This window comes from Trematomus bernacchii, unplaced genomic scaffold (genome assembly GCF_902827165.1).
Source record: "Trematomus bernacchii unplaced genomic scaffold, fTreBer1.1, whole genome shotgun sequence".
NCBI classification, from domain to species: domain Eukaryota; kingdom Metazoa; phylum Chordata; class Actinopteri; order Perciformes; family Nototheniidae; genus Trematomus; species Trematomus bernacchii.
In genome coordinates, this window is record NW_022988082.1 from 423994 (window position 1) to 450083 (window position 26090).

General features: G+C 44.7%; 2 protein-coding genes across 2 annotated transcripts in view; one reads left to right on the top strand and one right to left on the bottom strand.

Annotated features, from left to right (window-relative positions):
* The window catches only part of tmem132a (transmembrane protein 132A), an 84069-nt gene extending 62801 nt beyond the window's left edge, over positions 1-21268 (bottom strand). Inside the window, exons 1-6 of the mRNA XM_034120911.1 lie at positions 21234-21268; positions 20875-20945; positions 13800-14020; positions 11978-12178; positions 11718-11880; positions 749-764 (exon numbers count right to left, since the gene is read on the bottom strand). Coding sequence (XP_033976802.1) covers positions 749-764; positions 11718-11880; positions 11978-12178; positions 13800-14020; positions 20875-20945; positions 21234-21268 — 707 coding nt within the window. The remainder of the gene's footprint in view (positions 1-748; positions 765-11717; positions 11881-11977; positions 12179-13799; positions 14021-20874; positions 20946-21233) is intronic.
* A 405-nt stretch (positions 21269-21673) lies between these two features.
* LOC117474888 lies at positions 21674-23977 on the top strand. Its single transcript, XM_034120913.1, has 3 exons — positions 21674-22228; positions 22270-22387; positions 22479-23977. The coding sequence occupies exons 1-3, from the start codon at positions 21674-21676 to the stop codon at positions 23975-23977; spliced, it is 2172 nt and encodes a 723-aa protein (XP_033976804.1).
* The last annotated feature ends 2113 nt before the right edge of the window (positions 23978-26090 follow it).

Below are 26090 nucleotides of genomic sequence, written 5' to 3' on the forward strand. Positions count from 1 at the left end.
AGGCTGTTCAATGGGGCTGATGTGTTGTGTAGATTCTGCCAGAAGGAAAATCAGCGGGGAGGTGCCACATTGCTTTTCTTCCCGACTGCAACGCTGGTCCCGCAAATCAAGCAAGAACGTGATTGGTCGATATTCATTGTGGGGGAGGGGGGAGGAGGGGTGTTAGATAGATATAGAGCTGTAGTAAGTAGATAGAGTTTGCTATGATTGCGGTTTTGTTTATGCATAGGGTAGATTCTTTTAATTACATTTCCTTTTTTGTTTTGTGTATTTTATACATTTTGGATTTGCTTGGCGAGCTATTTTTAGAACATGCCCCGCGGGCGACTCACGTTGCCCCTGCGGGCGACTAAGTGCCCGCGGGCACCGTGTTGCCTACCCCTGGTCCAAGGCAACATATACACAATGCATTTTGGACTGTGAGCTACATTTTTTATATCGTAATTTAATTTCGAACAGTTATTTAAGTTATTTAATAAGTTAACAACCATTTGTTAACATTAGTTGAAATGTTTTACATTATCATATGATTATTCACATAAGCATTTAAATTCTTACTATTTCACGATCTGTCTGTGTTTTATTTTTGTCCTGTGTAGATATGTCTTTTTGGTTTCCTGTTTTAGTTTGAAAAGTGTTCACCCCAGGTCTTTTCTGTTGCTTCCTGTCTCTGTGTTCCCTCCTACCTGATTACCCGATTGTGTTCACCTTGTGCCCCTGGCTGCGTCTCACTTCGGTTATTTTTCATTTCCTCGCTCCTCGGTCTCGGTATCACTGGAAGTTGTCTGCGCCATCTTGAGTAGCGTCCCAGTGGCCTTATTTGTGCCGGAGGACCGAGGAGCGAGGAGCGATAACGGAGGAGCGATAATCGAGGAACCACCAGACCATCCTCCGGTGAAATCCTCAGACACTCGCCCCGCCCCCTTACTGTGTATCGCTCACTGATTGGACGATGCAGCGCATGCACTGATCTGATGCTTCTTGACATGAGAGCAGTTTCCCAGCGGAGTGAAGAAAACACATGAAACTCACTGGACTCACTCCTCAGTTTATACTGGGTTTTGTTTCAATGAATGCATCATTCAGTTACAAATATGTGATATATCTGAACAACAAAGTGGTCAAAAATAATTTTATTCATTTATTGGAAACATTTTCATCATCGCTTTTTTCGTTTGACATTTTCATTTATTGTCATTTCCATTCAGTCAGTCATTAAGTACTATTTAAAATGTTAATGTGCTACATATCCACACAAACAGACAAAGTGTGCAATCCAATGAATGTTAATCTAACTGGGTTTTGATAGATAACATATCTCTTTTTCTTCTCTCAATTATTTTATTTATATTGTGCACTCTAATCAATATTAATCCAACTATTGTTCGTTTATACATTTTAAGAATGGCGTTTGACTGATTCTATAATTTAGGGTGCATTTCACATCAACAAAACAGTACAAAGAAAGTGTTCTTTCTCAATAGAACAATCAGTGGTTCAAGTTAGTATATTCCTCAGTGTAACATATCCACTAGTTGCAAAGCTTAAACATTTTTATTTATTTTTTTATTTTAAGGGAAAGGATGTTTTCACTACTCAGTTTGTCAACTATGTTACGGACAAACTTGATGTCATTACAATCATTTGATTAAGTCCTGCACTTCAAGTAAAATCAAATTTGAAAGGCTCTTGAGTCTATTCTACCATATATCCAAAGATTTTTTAAAGTTTAAAAATAATTGTATTAAAGTTTTGTTTTTTCATGTGATATGTTCAGCACTGTCATTAAGTTTAGGGATATTTTGTATTATAAAACTACCATACAGGTCATTTTGATAGTTTTAAGAGATGTCATGTAAAACTCCAACCTGTGTATACATTATACTATAAAGCAGGGCTATTCAATTAGTTTGGAATGGGGGCCGGTTGATGAAAATGATCCAAAGCAAGGGGCCGGGAAAAAGATGGCTTGAATTATGAGCAATCATATTTAAGAGCTTCAGATACAGTAAATACTACAACAGCATAGTGGAGTGCATATATTGTGTTTAATTCAAACAAACAACATAGCCCCAAGGCCTTTATAGATCTAAATGGCAAGTTCAGAACTCAGTAGGCCTACATGTTTCATTTGATTTCATTTAGGTGAAATGATCTAATCATTCACGCAGAGATGCAATCAATGACAGGAGTTGTCACTACAGTATAGTAGGTGGGTTCGAAACCCGAGCCCGTCGAAGTGTTCAGGCATTGTCTACCCCTCTATCTCTCAATGTAACACCCTCTCTGGAATAAAGGCACTATGGCACAAAAAAAAAAAAAAAAAAAATCTTAAAAAAAAAAAATTGATTACTTTTTAACATTATACTCAAAGGGCCAGTAAATATCACCCCGGGGCCGGATTTGGCCCGCGGGCCGCCAATTGAATAGCCCTGCTATAAAGGATATCAGAAGCACTATTTTAGATATTTTAAATTTGAAAAAATTAGGTGCAACATAGTTGACAATGAAAGTCAAACATTTGACGCAAATAACATAGTTGACTGGACACATTATTAACCATCAGCACTATGTTAATTTCAAGGCAGAAGTGCAAAATTCCATTGATAATGATGTGTAATGACGTCTACATGTCATACAAATTGTCAACTAGGTTACCTGTCAACTAAGTTACTATAGTTATTACAGTAATAACTTAGTTGACAGGTAACCTAGTTGACAATTTCCCTATTTTGACCCATCATTTCAATGGTAGGCCTTGCTTGGATGACCACATGTCATTTTCTTGAACAGGTTAACATCACATTTGAACATATAATTGAATTAAAATCATTAAACAATTGTAAACCATAACAATGTACGTAACATTGTTGATGGTCAATTAATATATTCATTGACAATGTGCTATTATACATAAAATATTGTAAAAAATTAGAGGACAATCACCACAGTGTGTTCATCATGTGATGCTGGTGACATGGTATTGGGACAAACCATTTTTGAGTTAAAGAGGGGAGTTCTGTTAGTAACATAGTTGACAGAACTTTTGCGGACATTCATATATTAAGATATTTAAATGATTTAAAGGGGGAAATCAATTAAAAAGATGTTATTATTCTTTAGTATTTAGACTTTTGAAATAAATGAATCATTTTTTTAATTTACTTTAATGGTTTTTATTCATTATTTTGAAACCAAGACACTCTCAACTGAAAAACGGATATAGCAAAAACTGACAATTTAAGAACATCATGACACATTTCAAGCTAAATAAAGCATAGGATGCACATAATGTTTGTGTGATATTATAACATGCTTTCCAATAATAGGCAAAATATGATATTTTTGAAGAAAATAGTTAGAATAATTATATTTATCATCAATGGACAACAATGGACATGGAATGTACCCTAAATTGTAGAATCACTCGTTTATCGTTTTTGAGAATGAGTTCTTATTTAATTTAATGTATTTGGGTCTACAACAGATGATACAAATGTTTGTGTCAGTAAATGTGTACTAACAGAGGCGGGGGTGTTTGTGAAAATAACGGGGACAGAGCTGCTGTCAGACGAACAGCTGTGCGGCGTCATCACAAACGGACGTCGCTTCACGTGACGCTCCGGAGGAAAGGACGTCCCATTGCTCTTAAAACTCATTTCCCTGCTTCTCGTGGTTTCCTTGCGTCTCTCCATGCTTCCCTGGTGGGAGGGACTAAACGCAGGGAAACGACGCAAGTGAGGGACGCAAGGATTCCATTTAATCTAAGTGAGATGCAGCCCCTGTGTCTTGTTTGTTTGATTTGTCCTGTGTGCATTTAGGTTCTGCTTTTTCTGTTAGTCTTTGTGAGGTTGTTGTTGACTGTGTTCACGGGGGAGAGAGTTCTGCTCCGTATGTTTACTTGTAGCCTTGAAATAAAGGTATTTTCTGTTAACCTCGTATCCGTTCCTGCATTTGGGTCCTGCCTGCTTCGCTCACCCCTGACAGAAGGATCTCACCAGTAGTGATCATACTTGCCAACCCTCCCGATTTTCGCGGGAGACTCCCGATTTTATTGCCCTCTCCCGGTTTCCTCCCGGGGTCATATTTCTCCCGATTTCTGACAAAATCAGATTTACTCCCCCCCCCCCCGCAGTGGTTTTGAAATGCTCCCGATTTCTGAGGTCTCAAGGTTGGCAAGTATGATAGTGATGGCAAGATGAAACCTTATGAAGCTTTGAAGCTTTCCAGCCAATTGGTTCGCAAGAGGGTTCATCTCATGAGGCTTCATTATGGGCTTCATCTGAACACAAACCCCCCTGTTGGTCAAAGTGTGTAAAACAGGCAGATTTGACATCTCAATAGTGTGCTCTATCTCATACCGAGTTCCCAATGAGTAAAGCCTTAGAATAACTCTAAACAACGAACATTAAATCATATTTTAATGTTAACAATATTGTATTTATTCCAGTGTAATGATTGTGTCCTTGTGAAGGAGGCTGGTAAACATTGCAAAGAGGGATTTGTATTCCTTAATCCGATGGCCAGTCCGGGCCTGCCGGTGAGCGTGGAAGTGTGGTCTGCCACAAGCGGGCGGCAGGAGCGGGGCTGTCAGCATCAGCTTGTAGATGGTATTTTAAACTCGATGCGCTCTGAAACTACGGGGCGGCCGAGGACAAAAAATACGCATGCGTTAATCGCGTTAAAATAATTATTAACGCGTTAACTTGACAGCCCTAATATAAATAGATAGATAGATAGAGAGAGCTCTGTTTTACAGCCTGAGTCTATTTAAAGTGGACCTATCATGCTATATTTGAATAATATAGTGTAGGACCATACCTACAGTATATAAGGCATATTTATACTTTTTTCAAAATACCAAACAGATCATGCATTTTAGCCATGCCTCAATTTGACATTTTTTAGCTCTGTTTGTGTAAGGGCAGATAAGGGCAGAACAGCACCATCTACTGGCCTGGCATATGTACTACAGCGTCTCCAGCGCTTTCGAACGGCAATGGCCGTGGCTGTCTCCTCCTGATTGGTGGAGTTGGCCCAATAGCCGTAGCGCCACCGTCCTGACGTCAGGACAGTGTTCAAATCTGGATCAGTTTTTATCAGATCCGTTGCAGCCCCTTTTTTAGAGATTTGGGTATGGAGGAAAATAGAGAGGGTTGTGTTTTCTGACACTTGATGAGTTCCCTGGAACACCGGGGACACATATTCATGTATAAAAGACGTACAAAAGTGCATTTTGCATGATAGGTCCACTTTAATGTATTGTTTTGGTTATGTGTGATTAATTTATTACAATTTAATTAATTTGTTTTATTTATTATATATCATTTATATATTTGAATATTATTTCACATTTCATTTGCAATGTTGAATGTTCACTAAAAAGTTCTGTTTGAAAGGATGTACTTGAATTATTATTATGTCAGTGGTCTAAAATGGTCTTACAACAGTGCCGACAATATTATAGTTTATCGCAATAATTTCCAGGAAAATGTATCGTCCAACAAAAATAATTATCGTGACAGGCCTACTTATGACATGTTCCGACCTCTATATAAGTGAGGGTGCTTAATTCCATCGTGTCATCAGGCCCGGGTACAGGAGGGGTATTATCGTTCTTATTATACATCCATGGGTATTATGAGCGTTGTGGTTCAACCGATCGAAAGCAATTTCTGAAGCAGTCACGTGGTATTGAGGGGACGCGAGGCTTCGTTTGTCATCGGTGACGTCACTGGCCTAAAACTATACAAGCCTCGATACAAGCTTCACAAAAAGCTTCGGGGATTACTCGACACACGCTCCGAAGCCTCGGCGCAATACTACGTTCACAAGGGGGACTGGTTTACGTCAATAGACCTGAAGGATGCCTACTTTCACATAACCATAATCCCGAAACACAGGAAGTTCCTGCGTTTTTCATTCCAGGGAATATCGTACCAGTTCAATCGACTGCCGTTCGGATATTCCCTGGCTCCTCGCACTTTTTCAAAGTGTGTGGAGACGGCTCTGGAGCCGCTACACAGAGGAGGGATGAGGGTGTTATTTTATCTGGACGACCTGCTGTTGCTGGCTCGCTCCAAGGAGGAGGCTGCTTTACAGACGGTACAGCTCGTATCTCATCTGTCAAGCCTGGGTTTCATTGTCAACTGGAAGAAGAGCTGTCCTCTTCCCTCCCATGTTATCGTTTATCTGGGAGTGGAATTGAACTCAGCCCGCATGAGAGCGCGACTCTCACAGCAGAGAGTGGAGAAAGTGACAGCTCTCCTCCGGCGCGTCACACCTCGCAGGGTGGTGACAGCTCTCTCCGTGATGCAGCTGTTAGGCATGATGTCAGCTGGTCACGTGGTGATCCCTCTGGGACTCCTTCACATGAGGAGACTCCAGAGGTGGTTTATTCGCCTGCACATCGACCCCGTACGGCAGAAGGGACACATGGTGTACATTCCCCCTTCCGTGGGTTCGGATTTAGCCTATTGGAAAAATGTCCACGTCCTGTCAGTGGGGGTTCCCCTGGGCAGAGTGATGTCACACACAGCGGTGTTCACAGACGCATCTCTCGCAGGCTGGGGAGGAACGTGCATGTCCCAGGCAGGGGGGGGACAGTGGCCGGCTCACATGTCTCTCCACATAAACGTGCTGGAGTTAATCTCCGTATGGAGAGTAATCCAGCACTTCGCCCCGTTGCTGTTCAATCAACATGTGTTGATTCGGACAGACAACAAAGCAGCGGCGGCATACATAAATCGCCAGGGAGGCGTACGATCAGCGTAGTTGCTGAACACAGCCAGGCGGCTGCTGTGCTGGGCGCAAACACACGTACTCTCTATCAGAGCGGTGTATATTCCCGGTGTGTTGAACAGAGGGGCGGACCTCATGTCCAGAGGAGGTCCTCGCCAAGGGGACTGGAGCCTCCACCCCGAGCTGGTCTCCCAGGTATGGAGCAGGTTCGGGAGAGAGGAGGTGGATCTGTTCGCTGCACGCAAGAACGCGCAGTGTGCCCTCAGGACCACCCCCCCCCTGGGCGTGGACGTGTTCGCACACAGGCCGGCCCAAGGTGTTGTTATACGCTTTCCCACCAGTCCCTCTGATCCCTCGGTTCCTGGACCGAGTGCAGGAGGAGAGACTGACAGCGATCTTAATAGCACCGGAGCGCACGGGAGCGTCCTGGTTTCCATGCCTACAGCGGATGCTGTCAGGGAGACGGTGGGAAATTCCGTGGCGCAGGGACGCTCTCTCCCAGGTAGAGGGAGCGATCAGCGGTCACCCAGTATTGGGCCAACATTTGTGGGCATGGCCCCTGAACGGGAACATTTAGAGGGGCTGGGCCTCTCTAAAAATGTTATCAGTACCATTCAGGGTTCACGGGCGGCGTCCACCAGAGCATCCTACACAGCCAAATGGACAGCGTTCCAGCGCTGGTGTGTAGGGAAAAGCCTGGACCCCGTTACGTGCCCCCTGCCTCACGTGCTGTCGTTCCTCCAGACGTTACTGGACAGGAATTTGGCTTATAGCACGGTCAAAATGTACGCTGCTGCCATTTCATCTTGCCACGTAGGGTTTGGTGTCAGCACGGTGTTTAGTCACCCTCTGACAACACGTTTTCTACTCTACGGGGAGTACAGAGACTCAGACCGGTGTCACGCGCTTTGGCGCCTCAATGGGATTTGGCGTTGGTGTTACGCGCACTGAGTAAAGCTCCATTCGAACCTTTGGATCAGGTCCCCCTGAAGTTCTTGTCAGCCAAAGTAGCTCTGCTCTTGGCTCTGACATCAGCTAAAAGAGGTGAGTGATTTGTCTGCTCTCTCTGTGGCTCCGTCATGTCTCCAGATCTAAGGAGATGGCAGCTCAGCTGTTTTGCGCCCTAACCCGGCTTTTATGCCAAAGGTTATCACAAGCTCTTTTTTAGATCAAGAGTGATAACTTTGGATGGTTTTTTTCCTCCTCCTCACACATCGGAGGAAGAAGCCACATCTCATCTCCTCTGTCCCGTACGTGCGCTGTCATGCTATATTGCACGCCACGTTGCGCAGGTCCCAGCGCCTGTTTGTGCATTACAGAGAGCGCTCAATAGGGCAGCCTCTGTCTGCACAGCGCCTGTCACACTGGTTGTGTGAGGCTGTGTCACAGGCTCCTCTGGGGTGGATCCCCCGGACAACATCAAAGCGCACAGCATCAGAGGAATTTCAACCTCTACGGCTTTGCACGGAGGAATGAGAGTGGAAGACATTTGCACTGTAGCATCTTGGTCTTCCCCCTGTTCTTTTATTCGTTTTTATTTGAGGGATGTCTCCCATTCCTCTCTTACACATTCAGTACTGAGTGTCCCGTCAGATTGAGTAATGTCGGGGACTCAACGGTGTGCCCTCTCTCCTGCCTGTCGGCACTCAGAGAGCTGCCCCTTTTCCCCTCTTTTATCGTTTTAACAAGTGGGATTTTTTTATCTCTACTTTTTTTAAACTACGGGTATTCACCTTCATTCCCTTAAATGCTATATTTCCAGGGGCTGTGATGCTCCTTTACGCATGGGTTATTAATTGAGTAGATGTGTTTTTGTACTTCTGGTAACGGACGGACCAGTGGGGCGTGGACTACATCCTGCTTCGCCCTTAACGCAATAGCGATAGCCTTAGAGGGCAAAGCCTTATACGAAATAGAACTGGGGTTACGTATTGTAACCCAGCTTCTATGAGTATAGGCGCAGCCCTCTAAGGTTCAGGCCCCACTGGCTCCACGAATAGCTGAAGAAAAGCTGTTTGTGTGGGAGCAGATTGTCGGGCCTCCTTCCTATTTATACGGAAGTGAGGCCGTAGGTGGGGCCCACGTCATAGGTGGGCGTGGATCAGTGCTGCGCATGCGCAGTGGGATTACCCAATAGCGATAGCCTTAGAGGGCTGCGCCTATACTCATAGAAGCTGGGTTACAGTACGTAACCCCAGTTTTCTCCTCCCTCCTCACCTGTGTCTTGTTTGTTTGATCAGTCCTGTGTGCATTTAGGTTCTGCTTTTGCTGTGAGTCTTTGTGAGATCCTTGTTGTTGTTGACTGTTCACGGGGGAGAGTTCTGCTCTGATTGTTTACTTGTAGCCTTGAAATAAAGGTATTTTCTGTTAACCTCCTATCCGTTCCTGCATTTGGGTCCTGCCTGCTTCGCTCACCCCTGACATACTAGTTGCTATTTAGATTTTTACAATTAAAGTCACATTACATATATCATAAATATAATTATTCAGGTATTTTTAATTCAATTGTGACTATTTCTAATTTAATTATTGATATCACAGCTTGGAACAGTAACGCAACGTCTACACAGCAGCGTTAGAAAGATCTTGGAGGTGGGCGTATCTGAAGCTTGAGGATTTTTTGCGAGCAACCAATCACATGAATCTCCCGCCCGCGACATACGAAGCAAAAAAGCCCGAAGTAAACTGGATATAAACTCCCCAAAACAGGCGAAAACCTACCACTGTCTCTGCCACCTCCCTCCATGCCTGGCTCCTCCGGTTTATATCCCGGTAGGTCTGGTCATAAAGCACCGGGTGATTGATTCGCTACCGCTAATTTCTCCTCCATTTTTTGGAATATGAGGAAATGACCTGCGGTATGTCTCTCCCAGCATACACGCCGTTTGATTGGCTAGAGCTTGAACTGTCAGATTTGCGTACACGGGATTTGATTGGCTGACGCTTCCACCTCAGCCTCAAAAGTTGAACATTGTTTAACTTTGAATCCTCAAAATCCTCAAAATCTCCGCTCGCCTGCCCACAATCCATTTCGGCGAAAAGTGAGGGAAAGTGACGTCACCCCATTCAAAGTGAATGGGCAGAAGCGTTTCAAGATTTTTTTAACGCTGCTGTGTAGACATTCCGTAAGACTATTAGTAAAAATGAGGGCTGTCAACGGTAATGCGTTACTCTTTGAAATAATCTGCAAATCTTTACCTGTTAAAAAACTCAAAGCACCTTCACTACCTCGCTGTAACAGAACACCTGATCCATGACCAATGTTCTGCACTCGCTCTTTAGGTGTGGTGAAAATGAAGGAAAGGCATTTCTTCAAATCATGCTCCAGTTTCTTGACGTTACACAGGATGTGAGGTAGCGGAGAGGGTCACCACTGTAGGAACAGATAGTGCTGCAGTATGAATCCTGCCATACGAGCATATGTTAGTGCACATCATACAGAGGGGAGTCTCTGCGGCTCTCTGTGACAGCAGCTCTGTCCATGCTTTAGCTCAGTAAAATGTCCAAAACCATGCTAGTAATTCAGAATCATGTTATAATTACATTTTAAAAACTCTTGATTTATCTTACCAGTTTGTCATGGGTTTCTTTATTACAACACCACACATGTTTGGGTTGTATCTCCTCCTAAAATACAAGTAAGTACTGGTATTTGAAACTTGTGATTAATCATGATAATTCATTGATTATTATTGTGATTGACGTGATACATTTTTTTAACCGATTGACTCCACTAGTAAGAATGTCCTTTAAGTTATTTTAATTTGCATATCAACGGAAATTCATTTTATAACTTCTCAGAACTGAATTTAGGAAACAAAAATGTAATTGAAGAAATGATAGACCCTAAAACATGCATTTGTTAACAACACATGAGGAAAACTTCACCCATTTGAAACGATGGCTCGCTGACAAATACGTTATACAAAATGGTTTGTTGATATTTCAGACATATCAGAAGTACAATTATACATCTGGAATGGAAAATTAAATTCTTACAAATTAAATTGACCATATATCTGTTATGGTCATTATAACTTGTGAAAAGGGAATTAGTGATATAAGTAATTAAACTAAAGACATCTTTTAAAGCAATCGCTACAAATTACCACCACTAAATGTTAAAACAGCCTGCCATGGATCATGCTACATCTCAAACAATGGAACTAGCAGGAGTACAGCAACATTAGCTGTTGGCTGTTAGCCGCCAGTATCAGAGGTGTGTTTCGTTCAAGCTCAGTTCAGTAAATGTATTTATTGCACCAAGGTTCTCGTTTCTGAAAAGACACATTCAGGTTTTTTTTGTTTTTTTTAAAGCAATATAACATTAGATATATAGTTTAGTTTTATGTGAGGGACGGAAGGGATGGAAATTATCTCAAAGCTAAATCTGGCACTGTTACGCTTGACAAATGTTAATGTTTTAAGTGTTCATTACTGTGCATTGTCCCTGCCAAATAAACAATTACATAAATCAATAAATAATGAAGAGGGAATTTTGACCTGTTAAATTTCCGAGGCAAAGTGTATATAGATGGTAATACAAGAGTGTATGTTGACGTAGATTGAATTATAGAAAATCATGGAATTCAAACAAATTCCTGGAGTCTGAGGAGTGACCTCGCTGGCGCGTAGGGTGTTACAGAAGTCCTACTCTTTAACTGCACCCACCTCACCGATCTAACATCAGACTAAATAAGAAAATCGGCCGCAGTGGAGTAGCATTGTTAATTGTGGTGGTAATTACTGTAGAAATGGAACTAAACTTGGTTACAGAGATTCCCCAGGTGCAGTGACACTGCAATGATGTTGACAGAAGAACATAAACACTAGCCAATCAGAACACACTGGGCCTTTTAGGGAGGGAGCCATAAGAGACGTGTTGAAACAGTCAATACAGGTATATTCAGGCAAAGTCGAAAAGTTGCATAATATGTTGGCACTTTACCTCAGTGAATGAGAAGTTGTACGCTGGCGGTGATGATTTCCCCTCCGCTGCCGTTCCCTGTGCTGCCCCCGCCGGCGAGGGCGCATGTAACTGGGCCATCTTCTCTGATCCTTATGTGATTGGTTTGTGTGTTGATCCTCAAACCAGTCACTGGGTAGAGTCAGAGTCACCATGCACAGCCCTAGAGGAGGCTTGGAAACAGGATGGACAGTTGGAGGGATTACATGAAGGACAATGAAAATGGTTCAATGAAAGAGTAAGAAGGACTGAGAGAACTCTGGTCCTCACCTGTGGGAGACAGGTGGCCTTGTGCTCCTCTGTGTCCTTGAAAGCATGAAGGGTGATGCAGGTCCCGCGGGCTCTGGTGTCGCTCTGTCTGTGGAACAGTGTCCGCACCCTAAACCCCTCCTGCCTGCCCTTATCCCTAACCCTCTCCACATGCTCTGAAAGGAGGAAGGCGGAAAGAGGGAGGACGGGCTCTGATATGTGCTGTGGAAAAATAATGGGGATTCAAGACAGTTGGCTATAACAATTTATGTAGAATTTATGTAGAATTAACATATATGTTACACAGCTTAGTTGGATGCCCGGTTCTGATTGGTACATTTGGACATTAGCATGCTCGTTTTAGCAGACCGTTGGGTAGCTGACTGTATGAAGGACACTCTGTCCAAGAGACCATGTGATCATATCTTTCTGCTGGAGGAAGTCCTGTCAATTTAATGTCAGCTGTAGTTAAAAAACACACATTACTTCTCCTCTGGCAGAAAACAACAAGAAATACTTTTTTCGAGAGCACAAAACTTTGGATTCATGATGGTTGAACTGTACCCAGCAAAGAAAAGAAAAAAAGAAGATCAAGAAATCAATAGGAGGAAAGAGACTTAAAGACTGGAGGACAGAGATATCGACCCATTTCCAAACTGCCCCCCACACCCAACCCCTACACACTTCCACATTAAGTGCCAGTGAGTCTGCATCGGTCCTGACTTCACCTGATGCACTACCTGATCGACCCAACGCGGTTTGAGTCGGTCCCAGGCTGTTAAACAGTTATTTGCAAACATTTACTGAAAAACTGCCATACAGATAAGTTAACAACTTCATGGTTACTTCGTATTTTTTACTTAAGATCATATACCCGTGTCTAGTCTCGAAAAAATGGAAAACGTGCATTTGATTGTTAAGTTGTGTATATTTACAAACTGTTGCAAAAACCAAAAAGCTTGTAAACAGAATATTTAAAATATATAAATAATCTCCATTAAAAATGTTTGGAGTTTTATTTGAGTTATTGTTTATAATTTTTTGTCCAAGTGATGCTGATTTGAAACCGTTGTTACGAAAAGTAACAGCATTTCCTGTTTCTACCGGAGAGAGGGGAGTTTGTTCCAAAACTGCTGTATTTACACCCCCGACCTGAAAGCTGTGGCAGCATTCAGCTGTGAGTGTCACTACAGATGAAGTGGGAGTAGGGGGGCAGTTTGGAATTGGGCCATCTACAGAAGAAGACAGACAGGAAGTAAATACCAAAAGGATCAGCAGAATAAGACAGACAGGAAGTAAATACTAAAGGGATCAGTAGAAGAAGACAGACAGGAAGTAAATAATAACAGGAACACGGTGTGGGCTCTGAAAGTGTTTAAAGACTGGTAATAGAAAATAAATGTGAACAGACAGTTAAAGAAAACCTCGATCAGTGCTGCTGTCATTTTAAGTGTTGTTGCTGTCTCTGCTGTGCCTGCTGTTGCTAAGCAGAGTGGACTTTTTATTTCTTGATGGAGGCAATATGATCATTTATAAATGAATACAAATAATTTATAAAACAACATTGTGATTAAAATTGCTGATTTATATATTAAGTAGCTGTTTAAGCGGGACAATGTACAGCGAGCTGGTCATTATACTCACATCCTTCACAGTCTTCCTCAGCAGATCAGCTGTCAAGCTCAACTTTTATGCAAATATGGACAGAAAGCTGAGTAGGGTGAGACGTGTCGGGATGCTACTCTTCTTCTCATTAATAACCGGCTTGCTGCACATTATCCCTTCCTTTTCATCTTCTGTCAACCCAACCGAAATATGTCTGTCCTGTTCTTTTCCCTCTTACCTGTGTTACTGAGTAAGGGCCAAATGAAGCTTGGAGGCCTGGTCTGGGGGCCTGGCCAGGCGGTGCCACCATTAAAAAGCTTTGGGAGAAGGAGAAGGGGCTGGAGTTGGAGAAAAGGGGGCCCAGCTCCGCCTGAGACAGAGGAAGGAAGTGCCAGGGTGGAGGGACGACGGACATGTGGACAGGCAGGGAGAGGGGGGGCTGCAGGAGGGCTTGAGGGACTGAGGTTATAACAAAGAAAAGATAAGAAGAAGGTGAATTTCTTTCTGTTCCATCAAGCAAATAAGTTACAGATATATGCAACAAGGTTAAAACTATTAACAGGGACAGTTACTGACATACAGTTATAAATTACACGCTGCCCCTTTAAGAGGACCAGAGACTCAGGTAAATATATCCTTAAAAAATCATAAAATACAAAAATAGTGTCAATTGTAATTGCAAAAGGTTATATTGAAGCTAGTAGCTTGAGTCTCATAAAAGTTTGTTCTGCAAATTTGATAACACGTGTGAGGGTAAGTGTGGCAACTATTGCTAATCTTGGTAATGCTACAACTAGGTCCTATGTATACTTTCCACGTTAGCGTCAGATCCCATCTCAGTGGTGATAGCCATACTGTTGATGAGTTCATAGAAGAGATGGAGCGTGTACTAAGAACAAGGGGTTTTAGTCCTGATGGCCAAGTAGACTTCATCCTCTCACACTCAAAGGGTTCAGCCTTAGAGGAGGTTAAACTATGTATGGGGGAAGAGTTTAAACAACCAACGATATGTTTGCATATCTAATAGCAGCCTTTAGGGAGAAACGTACTACTCCACAACTGTTGCATGCTTTTTATGCTCGCAAGCAATTAGAGTGGGAAAACTTCTGTAGCTTATCTCGTGTCCTTTCCCCAGATTTGTAATGCCGCTCTTCAGCAGTCCCCTAATGTATACACAGGTCACTCTAAGGCCTCCTTCACACGGGAACGTTTGCGTTTATGCACAGTATGCGTATTCTAAAAAGTCTTCCGTTCACATGCATTCGTTTCATTTAACGTGTCTGTTCAAACGAGACCGCTGGAAACGCTGTAGTACATATGCCGGGACTGTAAGTGGCGCTGTAACTTCCGCCAAAATACACCAAAAGCAGCGAAGAAGAGCAGCCCGAGCAGCCCCGCAGCAATGTTGCCATGGCTACCCTTCTGTTTACGCCCCGCGGTGTATTTAGCAACATGTAGTTCATGTAATTCTCCATGTCCACTTGTTGCTGATGGTTGTGGTAGAGGAGCTGTAGATTGTGCACTAATATCTGTAGCATGGTCAGTAGCAGTAGCACTAGCAGTAGCTACTGGCAGGAGGAAGTGTGTGTGGCGATTGCTGGTATTCAGCGGGATATAGTCATTTCCTCAGCATATGGATAAATGCAACGGGGAAGTTAACTGAAAGAAACCGAATCTGTGGATATTGCATTGACCGACCAAGAAGCACGTCTCCGTGGAGAGGACGGCTCAGAAAGAGAGATATTCTCTACAAACACCGGGTGAGATCGCTCCTTTGTCAATATAATGGATCAATGCATGAAATCTGACTCTGTTTATTTTGTTTAAGGAGTATATTGGGCGTTAACAATTCTGGTTTGCCTTTTATAATATTATTTCATTCAAGAACCCCTTGTGCGTTTAATTAACACAGCTATTTTTGATAGTTGCTACAGCAGTGTGCAGGAGAGGTGGGGCTATCGTTATTTTTTCAGGAAATATTCGTATAGAGGTGATTACACGGACTCGGTTGACCCCCCAGAGCGTTTCGTTTGCAAATCTATCCACCTTGGGACCCGTTATCGTTTGTGGGGTCAGTTTCTATCGGCCTCGTGTAAATAATAGGGCTATACGCACGCAAAACTATGCAGATACAAGCCGTTTTCTCCTCGTGTAAACGGCGCCTAAGACAGGGGTGGGGAACCTCCGGTAGGCCTGTCGTGATAATCAATAAATTGACTTATCGTACGATAAATAAAAATGGACTCGATAACTTTTCTGAGCTCGATAAATTGCCGTTTACATGCGTGTTTGTTTACATAAGCATCAAAGATGCATTTGCCCGACAATGCAAACATGTTGGTGTTCCTTGCTCGAAATCTTTGAAATACAGATTTGGATATGGCCTGTTGAGGCATCTGGGTCTTTGTATGGACAGTGGACTGTACACTTGACTGCTATTTTAAGGAGTGAAATGTGTGCTCAATATATATATATAAGAGAGAGAGCTCTGTTTTCCAGCCTGAGTCTATTTAATTGATTGTTTTGGTTGTGTGTGATTTAATAACATTTTTATAATTTAATTTGTTTTATTTATTATATATAATTTATATATTTGAATATTATTTCACATTTCATTTGCAATGTTGAATGTTCAATAAAAAAGTTCTGTTTGAAAGGATGTACTTTAATTATTATTATATATTATCATTATGTCAGTGGTCTAAAATGGTCTTACAACGGTGCCGACAATATTATCGTTTATCGCAATAATTTCCGGGAAAATGTATCGTCCAACTAAATTAATTATCGTAACAGGCCTAACCTCCGGCCTCCGGGCCGTATACGGACCGCGAGACCATTTGGTACGGCCCTCGAGGTAATTTATAAACACACGCAAAAAAGAAAAAAATTAAAGAAATCTAGATTGCAAAAGAATTAAACAAGCGAGTGCCTGTTTTTCCGGGCCAAGGTCAAGGTGCTTGAACACAACACGAGCCTAACGTGTCATCACGTGGTATATGTCTCGTCTGACAGGGGTGCAGTTCTGAAGGAGAGCGACAGAACGTCGCTCCGGCACTTCCAAAAATTGCAGTACCCATAAGGAGCCGTACACATGCCGCAGTTTTTGCGTGGCTGTGTCTTTAGTTGAAAGCCCAGTGGCGATCTGTTCATCTGTCATACTGATCATACAGTCAATAACTTTGTTGTTATTAGCATCTGGTTAGCTAGCTATGCTAACGGATATAAGAAGCTTTTTCTACAACCAGTGAGGCAAAGGCACATCTTTATATGATCATTATAGTTATAAAAAAATAAGAGAATAAAGTAAACAGGTATAAAATACAATATGACAGTAAAAAAAAGTTGTTATTAATAAACAAGAATACAGTTTAAAAGGGGAGTGATTTGTAAAATATCCATAAAGAAAAAGAAAATCTGCTTACAGTTCTGTTTCATATGGATGTTGAGAGATGTATCCATAGATCTCTTAATGTTGCTCTCAAAGTGCACCAGATTGATGCTAACTTCAACATTTAAAAAAAAATCTTCCCAGGGGAGCATGCCCCCCGGACCCCCCTAGAGGAGGTTAGGTCCCCCCCCAAAACATGTTCACATGGATAGGAAACTAAATACAGTTTCACACATCTTGCGTCCATATCTTTCTGTTGTGGTGGTCATGCCACACCGTGCACGTGCATGCATGCGTGAGTCATGGCAAGATATCTGGATTAAGAGGTTGCTTTTTCTTTGCACAGCATGAAAGAAAGGCAAAATGAATGGGCTGGGATTTTAGTATTTTTAAGGTCAATAATTTGTACGGCCCTCGGAGGATGTTGAAAAAACTGAAATGGCCCTTGAGAGAAAAAAGGTTCCCCACCTGCTCTAAGAGATCAGTTTATTGAAGGTGTCAGAGACCCAGCTCTTCAAAGGGAACTTCGAAAGGTTGTTATGGAGAAACCCTGCGTTACTCTGTTTGATGTACGTGGTGTCAGGAAGACAGACCTAATGGTGATAGTATCGCTAGGTTAGAAACCTAATGAGTGAGGGAGAAGGAAGGATTCCAGAAAACACAAGCTCAGCCAGCAATGCCCAGAATGAGTTAACAGTAACACTACAGGAGGTAGTAAGTAATCAGTCAGCAGGGTAAAGGTATTGGGGAGCTCACAAGTACAGTCCACGAAGGTGGTGACAAAAGTGCTAAAACTAAATTCAGGCCAAAGTACACTGAAGATCGTCAACCAATCTGTTTCAGATGTGGACACATAGGCAGACAGTGCCCGGCACAGCGCAAAGCCAAAAGGCAATCCACCGTCACACCTCAGTACAGGGAAACAAGATCCCTCCATTGCTATGAGTTGCAAGTCAGAAGGCTCAGGGGCCAGCCCATTAACTAAAGAGAGGTTTTAAGAGAACGCTGTAGGCGCATGCCATGAAGTGGATATCCAAATATGTGACCTGCTCCATCGAAATCAGTCGCATTGACCCGAAGACACATTTTGATGTGTATACACTGTTGGAAAGAGGAGATTCCTAGCTTTCTAATGATATTAGGATTGTTTTTGTACTCCAAATATTAAGCGAAATATGTCACATTATATAATGACTGTCACCGAGTCATCATTTTGAGATAAAGGCCTTTCAAGTTTCCTCTTCTCTGGAATCCATCGATCTGATTGATTATTAGCGGAGCAAATGATCATAATACTACGGAGGGAAGATATTTTCGTTTGGATTACTGGTCTGGGGGAAGCTTGCGAGTGTCTGTGAATACGTGTGTGTGTTTATGTCATTTTGCGTTTGTGTGTATTGTGTTTGTTTCCCGGGGCAAACACTCACGAGAAACACCGGCTGTTGTTATGCCTGCTGTGATGTCAAGTTACTCCGTTCTCCGCTTGTAAATATGCCGTTACAAGCTCCATAGTTGTATTTATCATCTAAATTTGCCGAAACAAGTTTAATATTCTGAAAGCCAAGACTTTGTTTAATTGAAATCAGATGAAAACAAACTGCAACGGACCCTGCCGTGTTATCTATGATTACTATACGCCTTACATTCATAATTTCAGCAGAGGGAGGGGAAGCGGCGCTGCGGAACAGCAGAGTGGCGAGTGAAAGCTGTCATCTTCCCTTTACAAGCTTCAAACATGTATTTATCGTGTGATTTTGGAAATAAAAGTTTCATATTCTGAAAGGCAAGACTTTGTTTGTTTAAAATCAAACAAAAAACCTGAACCCCGAAAAACTATTTTTTTTTTCAAATCCACGTTTATTTTGAAATTAGCCGTTGCGACTTCCGACTGATTTCGATAGAGCGGGTCACATATGTGACGTTCCAGCTAACAGGTTACCTCAACTTGACCTTGACTATGTTGAGCTAGACATACAAACCATTGGGTTAACCATTCCAAAGAGGGGTTTCCTAATTGTTCGAGATGAGGATGAAGAAGAACCAGAATCAAACCTCCCAGGCATCATTGGTATGCACATTGTCAAAAGGTGCAGGCAGCTAGTTTTGGCAGAGTTCGACACAGTAGGACCATGTCTTAAAGGAGCTTTCCACCGGCTACAGGAGGCAGAACTGGCCGAGAAAGGGTCCACCGCCAGGGTTGCAGGTAGAAACAAGGTTCACATACCTGCTTTATCAATCGCCACAGTCTACGCTAGAGGGCAAAAGAGAACGTCTGACTGTGATGCTACTATGCTGTTGGAGCCAGGAAGCTCGTCGCTGTCCAGAGGTTTGATCGTTGTCCCCGGAGGTGTGTGGCGCAGTGGGCTAGTGCGTTGGTGTTCGGATCAGGGGAGCACAGGTTCAAACCCCACTGCAGTCAGCATGTCGTTGTGTCCCTGGGCAAGACACTTCACCTCAAATTGCTCCTGTGGGGATTGCCCACAGTATTGAGTATGTAAGTCGCTTTGGATAAAAGCGTCTAACAAGTGACATGTAATGTAATGTAATGTCCCCACTTTGGTGTCATCCGCCAGCAATGTGTTTCCAGTCCAGATAATTCACTTTTCACAAGAGGATGCTTGGTTACCTTCCAGAACAAGACGAGTTGTTCTCAGTCAGTGTGTTGAGGGTGACCCCCATGAAATGAGGTTAAATTGTTAACATAGGTTCAGGAGCATAGCCACGCCTAAAACTCCGCCTCGAACCACGGCCACCCCTATTTATATCCGGCAAAAACTTCCGGCCACCGCTTGTCTCATCTTTCAAAGACTGACAGGCAGACCGTGATTCACGCTGCGCGTCGTCACGGTTCAACACAAGCAAACGCTACCACGAGAAATTCTACTCACCATGGATCCCGAACTGCTGATCAACTCGCCGGAGTCAGATGAAGATCTCTTCGACATCGGCTACCCGCCATCCTCGGGTCAGCAGTCGGATCTAAGCCAAGCATCCGAACGGAGCCGCGTGCGCTCGGCAATCAGTGTCCCACACACCAGCCGCCACCGCTCCCACTCAAGCTCCCCCAACGAGATACCTCCAACTCCAGACAGGTCCCAGGCTTCGTCTACTCCACCAGCGAGGGCAAACAGCCGGGGCCACAACAGGCACAGCCAGCTCCAATCTCCCCACCACCGGCAGCCTGCCTCGCTCGCAGCCCCCGGCCACTCGCAGCGGCGCACTCGACACGCCTCTCGGACGGAGCCGCGCTCCGAAACGGAGCCCGAACTATGGAGCCCGAACTACGGAGCCCGAACTACGGAGGTGGACGGTCATTCAACTTCAACGTTTCCTGAAGGAAAACGGCATCCACTTTCACCGAAATGACAACAAGGCTAGACTGTTCAACCTCTACAAAGCCTACAGCAGCACAACGGCAAGAACAACGAGACACACAGCTCTTCCCGCTCCAGAGCCAACCACCGCGCGGCGCGCGCGCACCACGGATCGTGACGTCACAGGCCTCCGTCCTCCTCCACGGACACAGCCCGACTCACCAGCACCCCCTGGCGGGGGCCAGGTCGTATTGCCCTCTGTGCCTGCTCTCTCTGTGTCTGACATGTCGCAGCTCATGTCAACCTTTCTCTCATCCCTGTGCTCACAGGCTTCACAAAATCCCCTTGCACATACATCCCTTCATCCCTTCTTCTTCTCTACCTTCAGCAGTCCACAGCTACCCAGCTTCTGCTTACCTTCCTCCTTTAGCAGCTAACCCCGTAGCAACAGCGTCCCACCCAGTAAACCAAGGGGCCATGCTACATGCTAACCCATTAGCCGACTCTTACCCAGTACCTTCTTTTCCAACTGGTCTATCCTTTCCCCCTCCCCCTCCCTACCCCATCCCCAACACCCAAATGTTTTTCCTCCCTGTGCAACCAGCTACACTCTAGCCACAGCAACACCACCCATCCAGCCAGCCTCCTTAGTCTATCGCCCTTCCCTCGTGTCCCTCGTCTTGCGCCAGCAGATTCTCCTAGGTAACTACGTAGACTTAGCTCAGCTACTACAGCCTTCAATCATCGACACTAGCCAGCCCAGGGAAATGTAGACAACGAAGTTTTAAAATTAATAAAATGTAAACAATTGTCGGAGAGCATGAGAGACGTGAGGTGGCTGATATCTGTCAACAGACTTGCGGTCAGAGCTGTGGTCTCATGGAGCTGTTATATCAAAACTAAAACATGCCCCATGATTAACTGTGAGGAAGACGAGACCTTACAGCACCTCCTCATGGACTGCTACAGAGCCGAGGAGGTGTGGTCGCTCCTGCGGGGCATCGGTTTAGTATTCAATGTAAGATATGCCTCAATTATGTTTTGTATTCTAGATGAGGGGATGGGCATAAAGCAGAGGGAACTTTTTCAGATGATAATTTGTATCGCATGTATGAAAATGTGGAAAACAAGGTGTAAAATGATACTGAACCAGACAGTAATCGGCAGTAACACCATAGTGAAACAGATACTTACTGAACTAAGGAGAAAAAAGATCCTGGACAAATCCCAGACTCTGCCATGGGGCATCTTGAGTCTGTGACCTAACTGAGCCTCATAAGTAAAACGTGCTCTCCTTATGTTATTTATATATTTATACTTAGTGTGATGTGTGTATTATTGATGTAACTTGTATATAATGTACTGCCCTAATAATTTAAAATAAAGTTTAAAAAAAAAAAAAAAAAAATGCAGACCAACTTCGGTTTAGTCCAGCTGCGAAATCCATCACCTCAGAGGTCTAAGGACTTAACCCCCGCAGAGTTCGCCCTAGCTTTTTCCCTTTACCGCGATGTCATCTGCTCAGTCTACCCCACACGCAGACCCGAGTTAGACGAGTACCTCCGCATAGAGCTCGACATGGCCTTACGCTTCGGAGGCTCAGGTTTTTACACCTACCACATCCACTTCGCTAGCCAAGCCGCCGGCCGCATCAACCAGTTCAATCAGGGAACATACTGGGGCGCTCTGGACTCAGCACGCGCATCCCTCTCTTGCCAATCATGCGGAGCCCCCTCCCACCCGGCCTCAGCTTACTCAGTCAGCGCCCCACAACCCGAGCCACCCCGCTCACGCTCCTTTCCATCAAGAGGCAACGCCTCAACTTTCAACCGCCTATCACCTGCTGCACCTCCACCTCCCATCATCCCTAGGGCCGCATACAAACGCTCATCAGCCAATGCCCCCGTTTCAAAGGGCGCCGACAGACGCGGAAGGCCAATCCTCTACCAGGGAGGCAGGATGGTGTGTAACAACTTCAATTACTTAGGCTGCTCTCATTCTAGCTGCCGCCTCATGCACATCTGCTCCTTCTGCGGCAGCGCTCATGCCAGGAGCACCTGCCCTCACAACCCAACTACACCAGCAGATTGACTAGTACGGCACCTCAGCACACCCGTCAGGGTAAGCAACTTAGCTACAGCCTTAGTAAATCATCCAGATAGACAGTTTGTTTACTTTCTCACCCACGGCTTCTCCCACGGGTTCCACCCAGGCATAGCAATACTGCCCGACACATCTCACATCTGCCACAACCTTCAGTCCGCGTTAACAGAACCTCACACCGTTGACACCTTACTGGCTAAAGAAGTCAAAGAAGGATTCATGATAGGCCCATTCGACAGTCCCCCCTTTCCAGTGTTCCGCATCAGTCCAATAGGCATAGCTACTCGGAAATACTCCGGGAAAAAGAGGCTCATAATAGACCTGTCTTCTCCACACGGCTCAGCCATCCCGAGCATTAATAGCGTCATTCCAAGCCCAGACTTTTCGATGCAATACGCAAACATCGACCACGCCATCACCCTCATCCGCTCAGCAGGCCGCGGAGCATGGCTCTCTAAGGCAGACATCACCAGTGCATTCAAGATCTTGCCTATTCACCCAGACTTCTGGCGTTTCTTCGGAGTGTACTGGAAGGGAGCCTATTACTTCTCAGTACGCCTCACATTCGGCTGCAGAAGCAGTCCCAAAATCTTTGATTCCCTTTCAGAAGCTCTGTGCTGGATCTTGACAAACAACCACAGACTCCCCTACATGCTCCATCTCCTTGACGACTTTCTCATCGTCACTCCACCATCCTCACCCCCCCGCCACGGGCTGAGCACACTCATACAAACATTTTCAGACCTCGGCATCCCTATGTCCGAAGAGAAAACCTCAGGGCCTAAAACCTCCATCGAGTTTCTAGGCATCACCCTGGACTCAATGTCTTTCCAGGCTTCTCTACCCTCAGAGAAAGTACAGCGCATCACTCTCCTCTTGTCAAACTACTTACAGGCAGACAGATGCATGAAACGGCAGCTGTTAGCCCTCCTCGGCCACCTAAATTACGCCATCCGCATAATACCTCAAGCAAAACCCTTCTTATCCAACCTGCTTAACAGAGCGGCGTCAGTTCCCTCCATCCACGATCGACTAGTTCTCGACGACGCATGCAAAATGGAAATGCACCTTTGGCAGGATTTCTTGTCCTCGTGGAACGGCATCTCTTTCTTTTATGACGACTTCATTACCAAACCAGAGCATATCCAACTCTTCACTGACGCAGCCCCCTCCATAGGCTTCGGCGGCTACTACGCAGGGAGATGGTTCGCATCCACCTGGCCCCCAGAGTTCACAGCTCTCAATTCACAGACGCTTTCTCCTTCATCCGCACTTCACGAACTATATCCCATCATCATAGCTGCCATTCTTTGGGGGCACGAATGGTCTAGGAAAGCCATACTCATCCACACCGATAACAGCGCAGTCGTCGAGATCCTTAACAAAGGCCGATCTCGCTCCCTAGCCATCATGCAGTTCCTCCGCAGACTCACCTTAATCTCTGCCAAACACCAGTTCATCCTCAAAGCAGCACACATCCCAGGTCATGAGAACGGCATCGCTGACTCTTTGTCTCGTTTCCAATTTCAGAAATTCAGAAACTCGGCCCCAGAGGCGGATCTCCATCCCATACCAGTCCCACCGTTTTCAGCCACCACATTCAACTAAACCCACAACTGGAACTACTCACACACGCTTCACGGGAAGCCATCCTCAACAGCCTTGCCCCAAGCACCTTGTCAGCCTATCTCACCGGCTGGAATTGCTTTAAGGCATATCACGGCACATACTTCATCCCTCATCCCTACATCCCTCAATCCCTCATCCCTCATCCCTACATCCCTCATCCCTATATCCCTCATCCCTCCATCCCTCATCCATCATCCCTACATCCCTCATCCCTACATCCCAACATCCTCTGCCCATCACCATTTATATTTAAACGGTGCATATTTATATACTGCGTATACTAACATTCAATTCCAGGTATCGTCTGGGGGCCCGTAATCAGCCCACGCAGATCATGCCGGAGACGGAACCCCCACTCTGAGTCTCCCACTGCACGGACCACAGCTCGTCCTCCCAGAACATCCCTTCACCCCCCTCATATCATTCACATGTTACTTCAATAAACTTACAAACACCACACTGGTTTTTGGCGTGGTTCTTGCTAGTGAAGTGAAGTTTCAGCGAACTTCTGCCAACCATGAAGAAGTGACAATCGACCGAAAAGAAGACCAGTGAGCTGATAGTAACGTACAAGCTCTGCTGGATCGACTGCACCTTGGTGGAACACAAGAACAGCCGGCAGAACTGGGGGCACTCCTGAATAAATACGCTGATGTCGGACACCGTCATTTTCTCTGGTACCCTCCCCAATCTGATCAATGACGACATGTATAGTCGCATGTCATCATTTCAGCACTGATTGTCCAGCAAACGATATGGGCTTCGTAAATAATTGGACAGCCTTCTGGGGAAAACCTGGTCTGATTAAGAGAGATGGCATTCACCCTACTTTGGAAGGTGCAGATCTCATTTCGGCAAATATTTTAGGGCTTTGTGGACTTAATCCATGACAAACTGGAGTTGAGACCAGGACGCGGAGTCGCAGTCTTACACGCTTCTCTGCGCTCTCTCCTGGGCAGTCATTCATAGGAATCCCGAACCCAATAAAATACCCAATATTAACGGTGTGTGTGTCTGCCCAAGGACAATTTAAGGCAAAACCTAAGAGAGGTGTCATACATAATAATCTAATAAAAGTAAATATAACCACTAATACAGTGCAACAAAACAGGAAGATTTAATGTGGACTCTTAAACATAAGATCTCTAGCATCTAAAGCAATATTGGTAAATGATTTAATATCAGATTATAATATTGATATATGCTGTCTCACTGAAACTTGGTTGAGACATGAAGAATATGTCAGCATAATTGAAGCCACTCCATCCAGCCATATTAATACTAATATTCCTCGAGGCACAGGCCGAGGAGGTGGAGTTGCAGCCATCTTTGACTAAACCAAAATTAAATTATACGTCCTTTGAAAGCCTTGTTTTTAGTCTTCTGCATCCGACCTGGAAAACATTGCAGCCAATCTTATTTGTTACAGTGTACCGTGCCCCAGGTCCTTATTCAGAATTCTTATCAGAATTCTATGAGTTTTTATCAACTTTGGTACTTAAAACCGTCCAAGCCTCTCTGCTTTAGTACTAGTGTTTGTTCTGTGTCTGTTTTGGTCAGTAACAAGGACCATAGACTCTCTGTTAGTCTACAACCGACACGAGCTGCTTAAGATCAAGGGAAATGTGGGCTTTTTAGCAAAGTTTGGCCAGGGTGGACACACAAACTCCCCTCCCCCCTTCTATCGGTTGTACCTGCACGCCTACTGCGGGGCGGGCCCTGGTTACCCCGGAGACGCAGACACCGAGGCACACACAGTGGCTGGCTAGTCAGGGTGAAAGAGTGGCTAGCGTGGTCTCCTGAGCTGGCTCAGCACCCCCGCCCTTTCCCCACGGAATATGGACCTTGTTTTCGCCACCTGGCCTCCCGACGCCCCCTCGCCATGGTCGGCACCTGGCTGGTACCTGTCGCTGACCCGACTCAAGAGCTGCATGTCCTGCGCCCCCAGTGGTCTCGCCTCTCCCCCCCTGATGGAGTGAACCACCGCAACCTTCGGTCGCTGGGTCGTGAAACTCATGCGACTGTTGCCCCGGTTCCAACCAAAGGCGCGTGAGGCTCAGGTTTGCGGCTAAACCGTCCAATCACCGAGCTG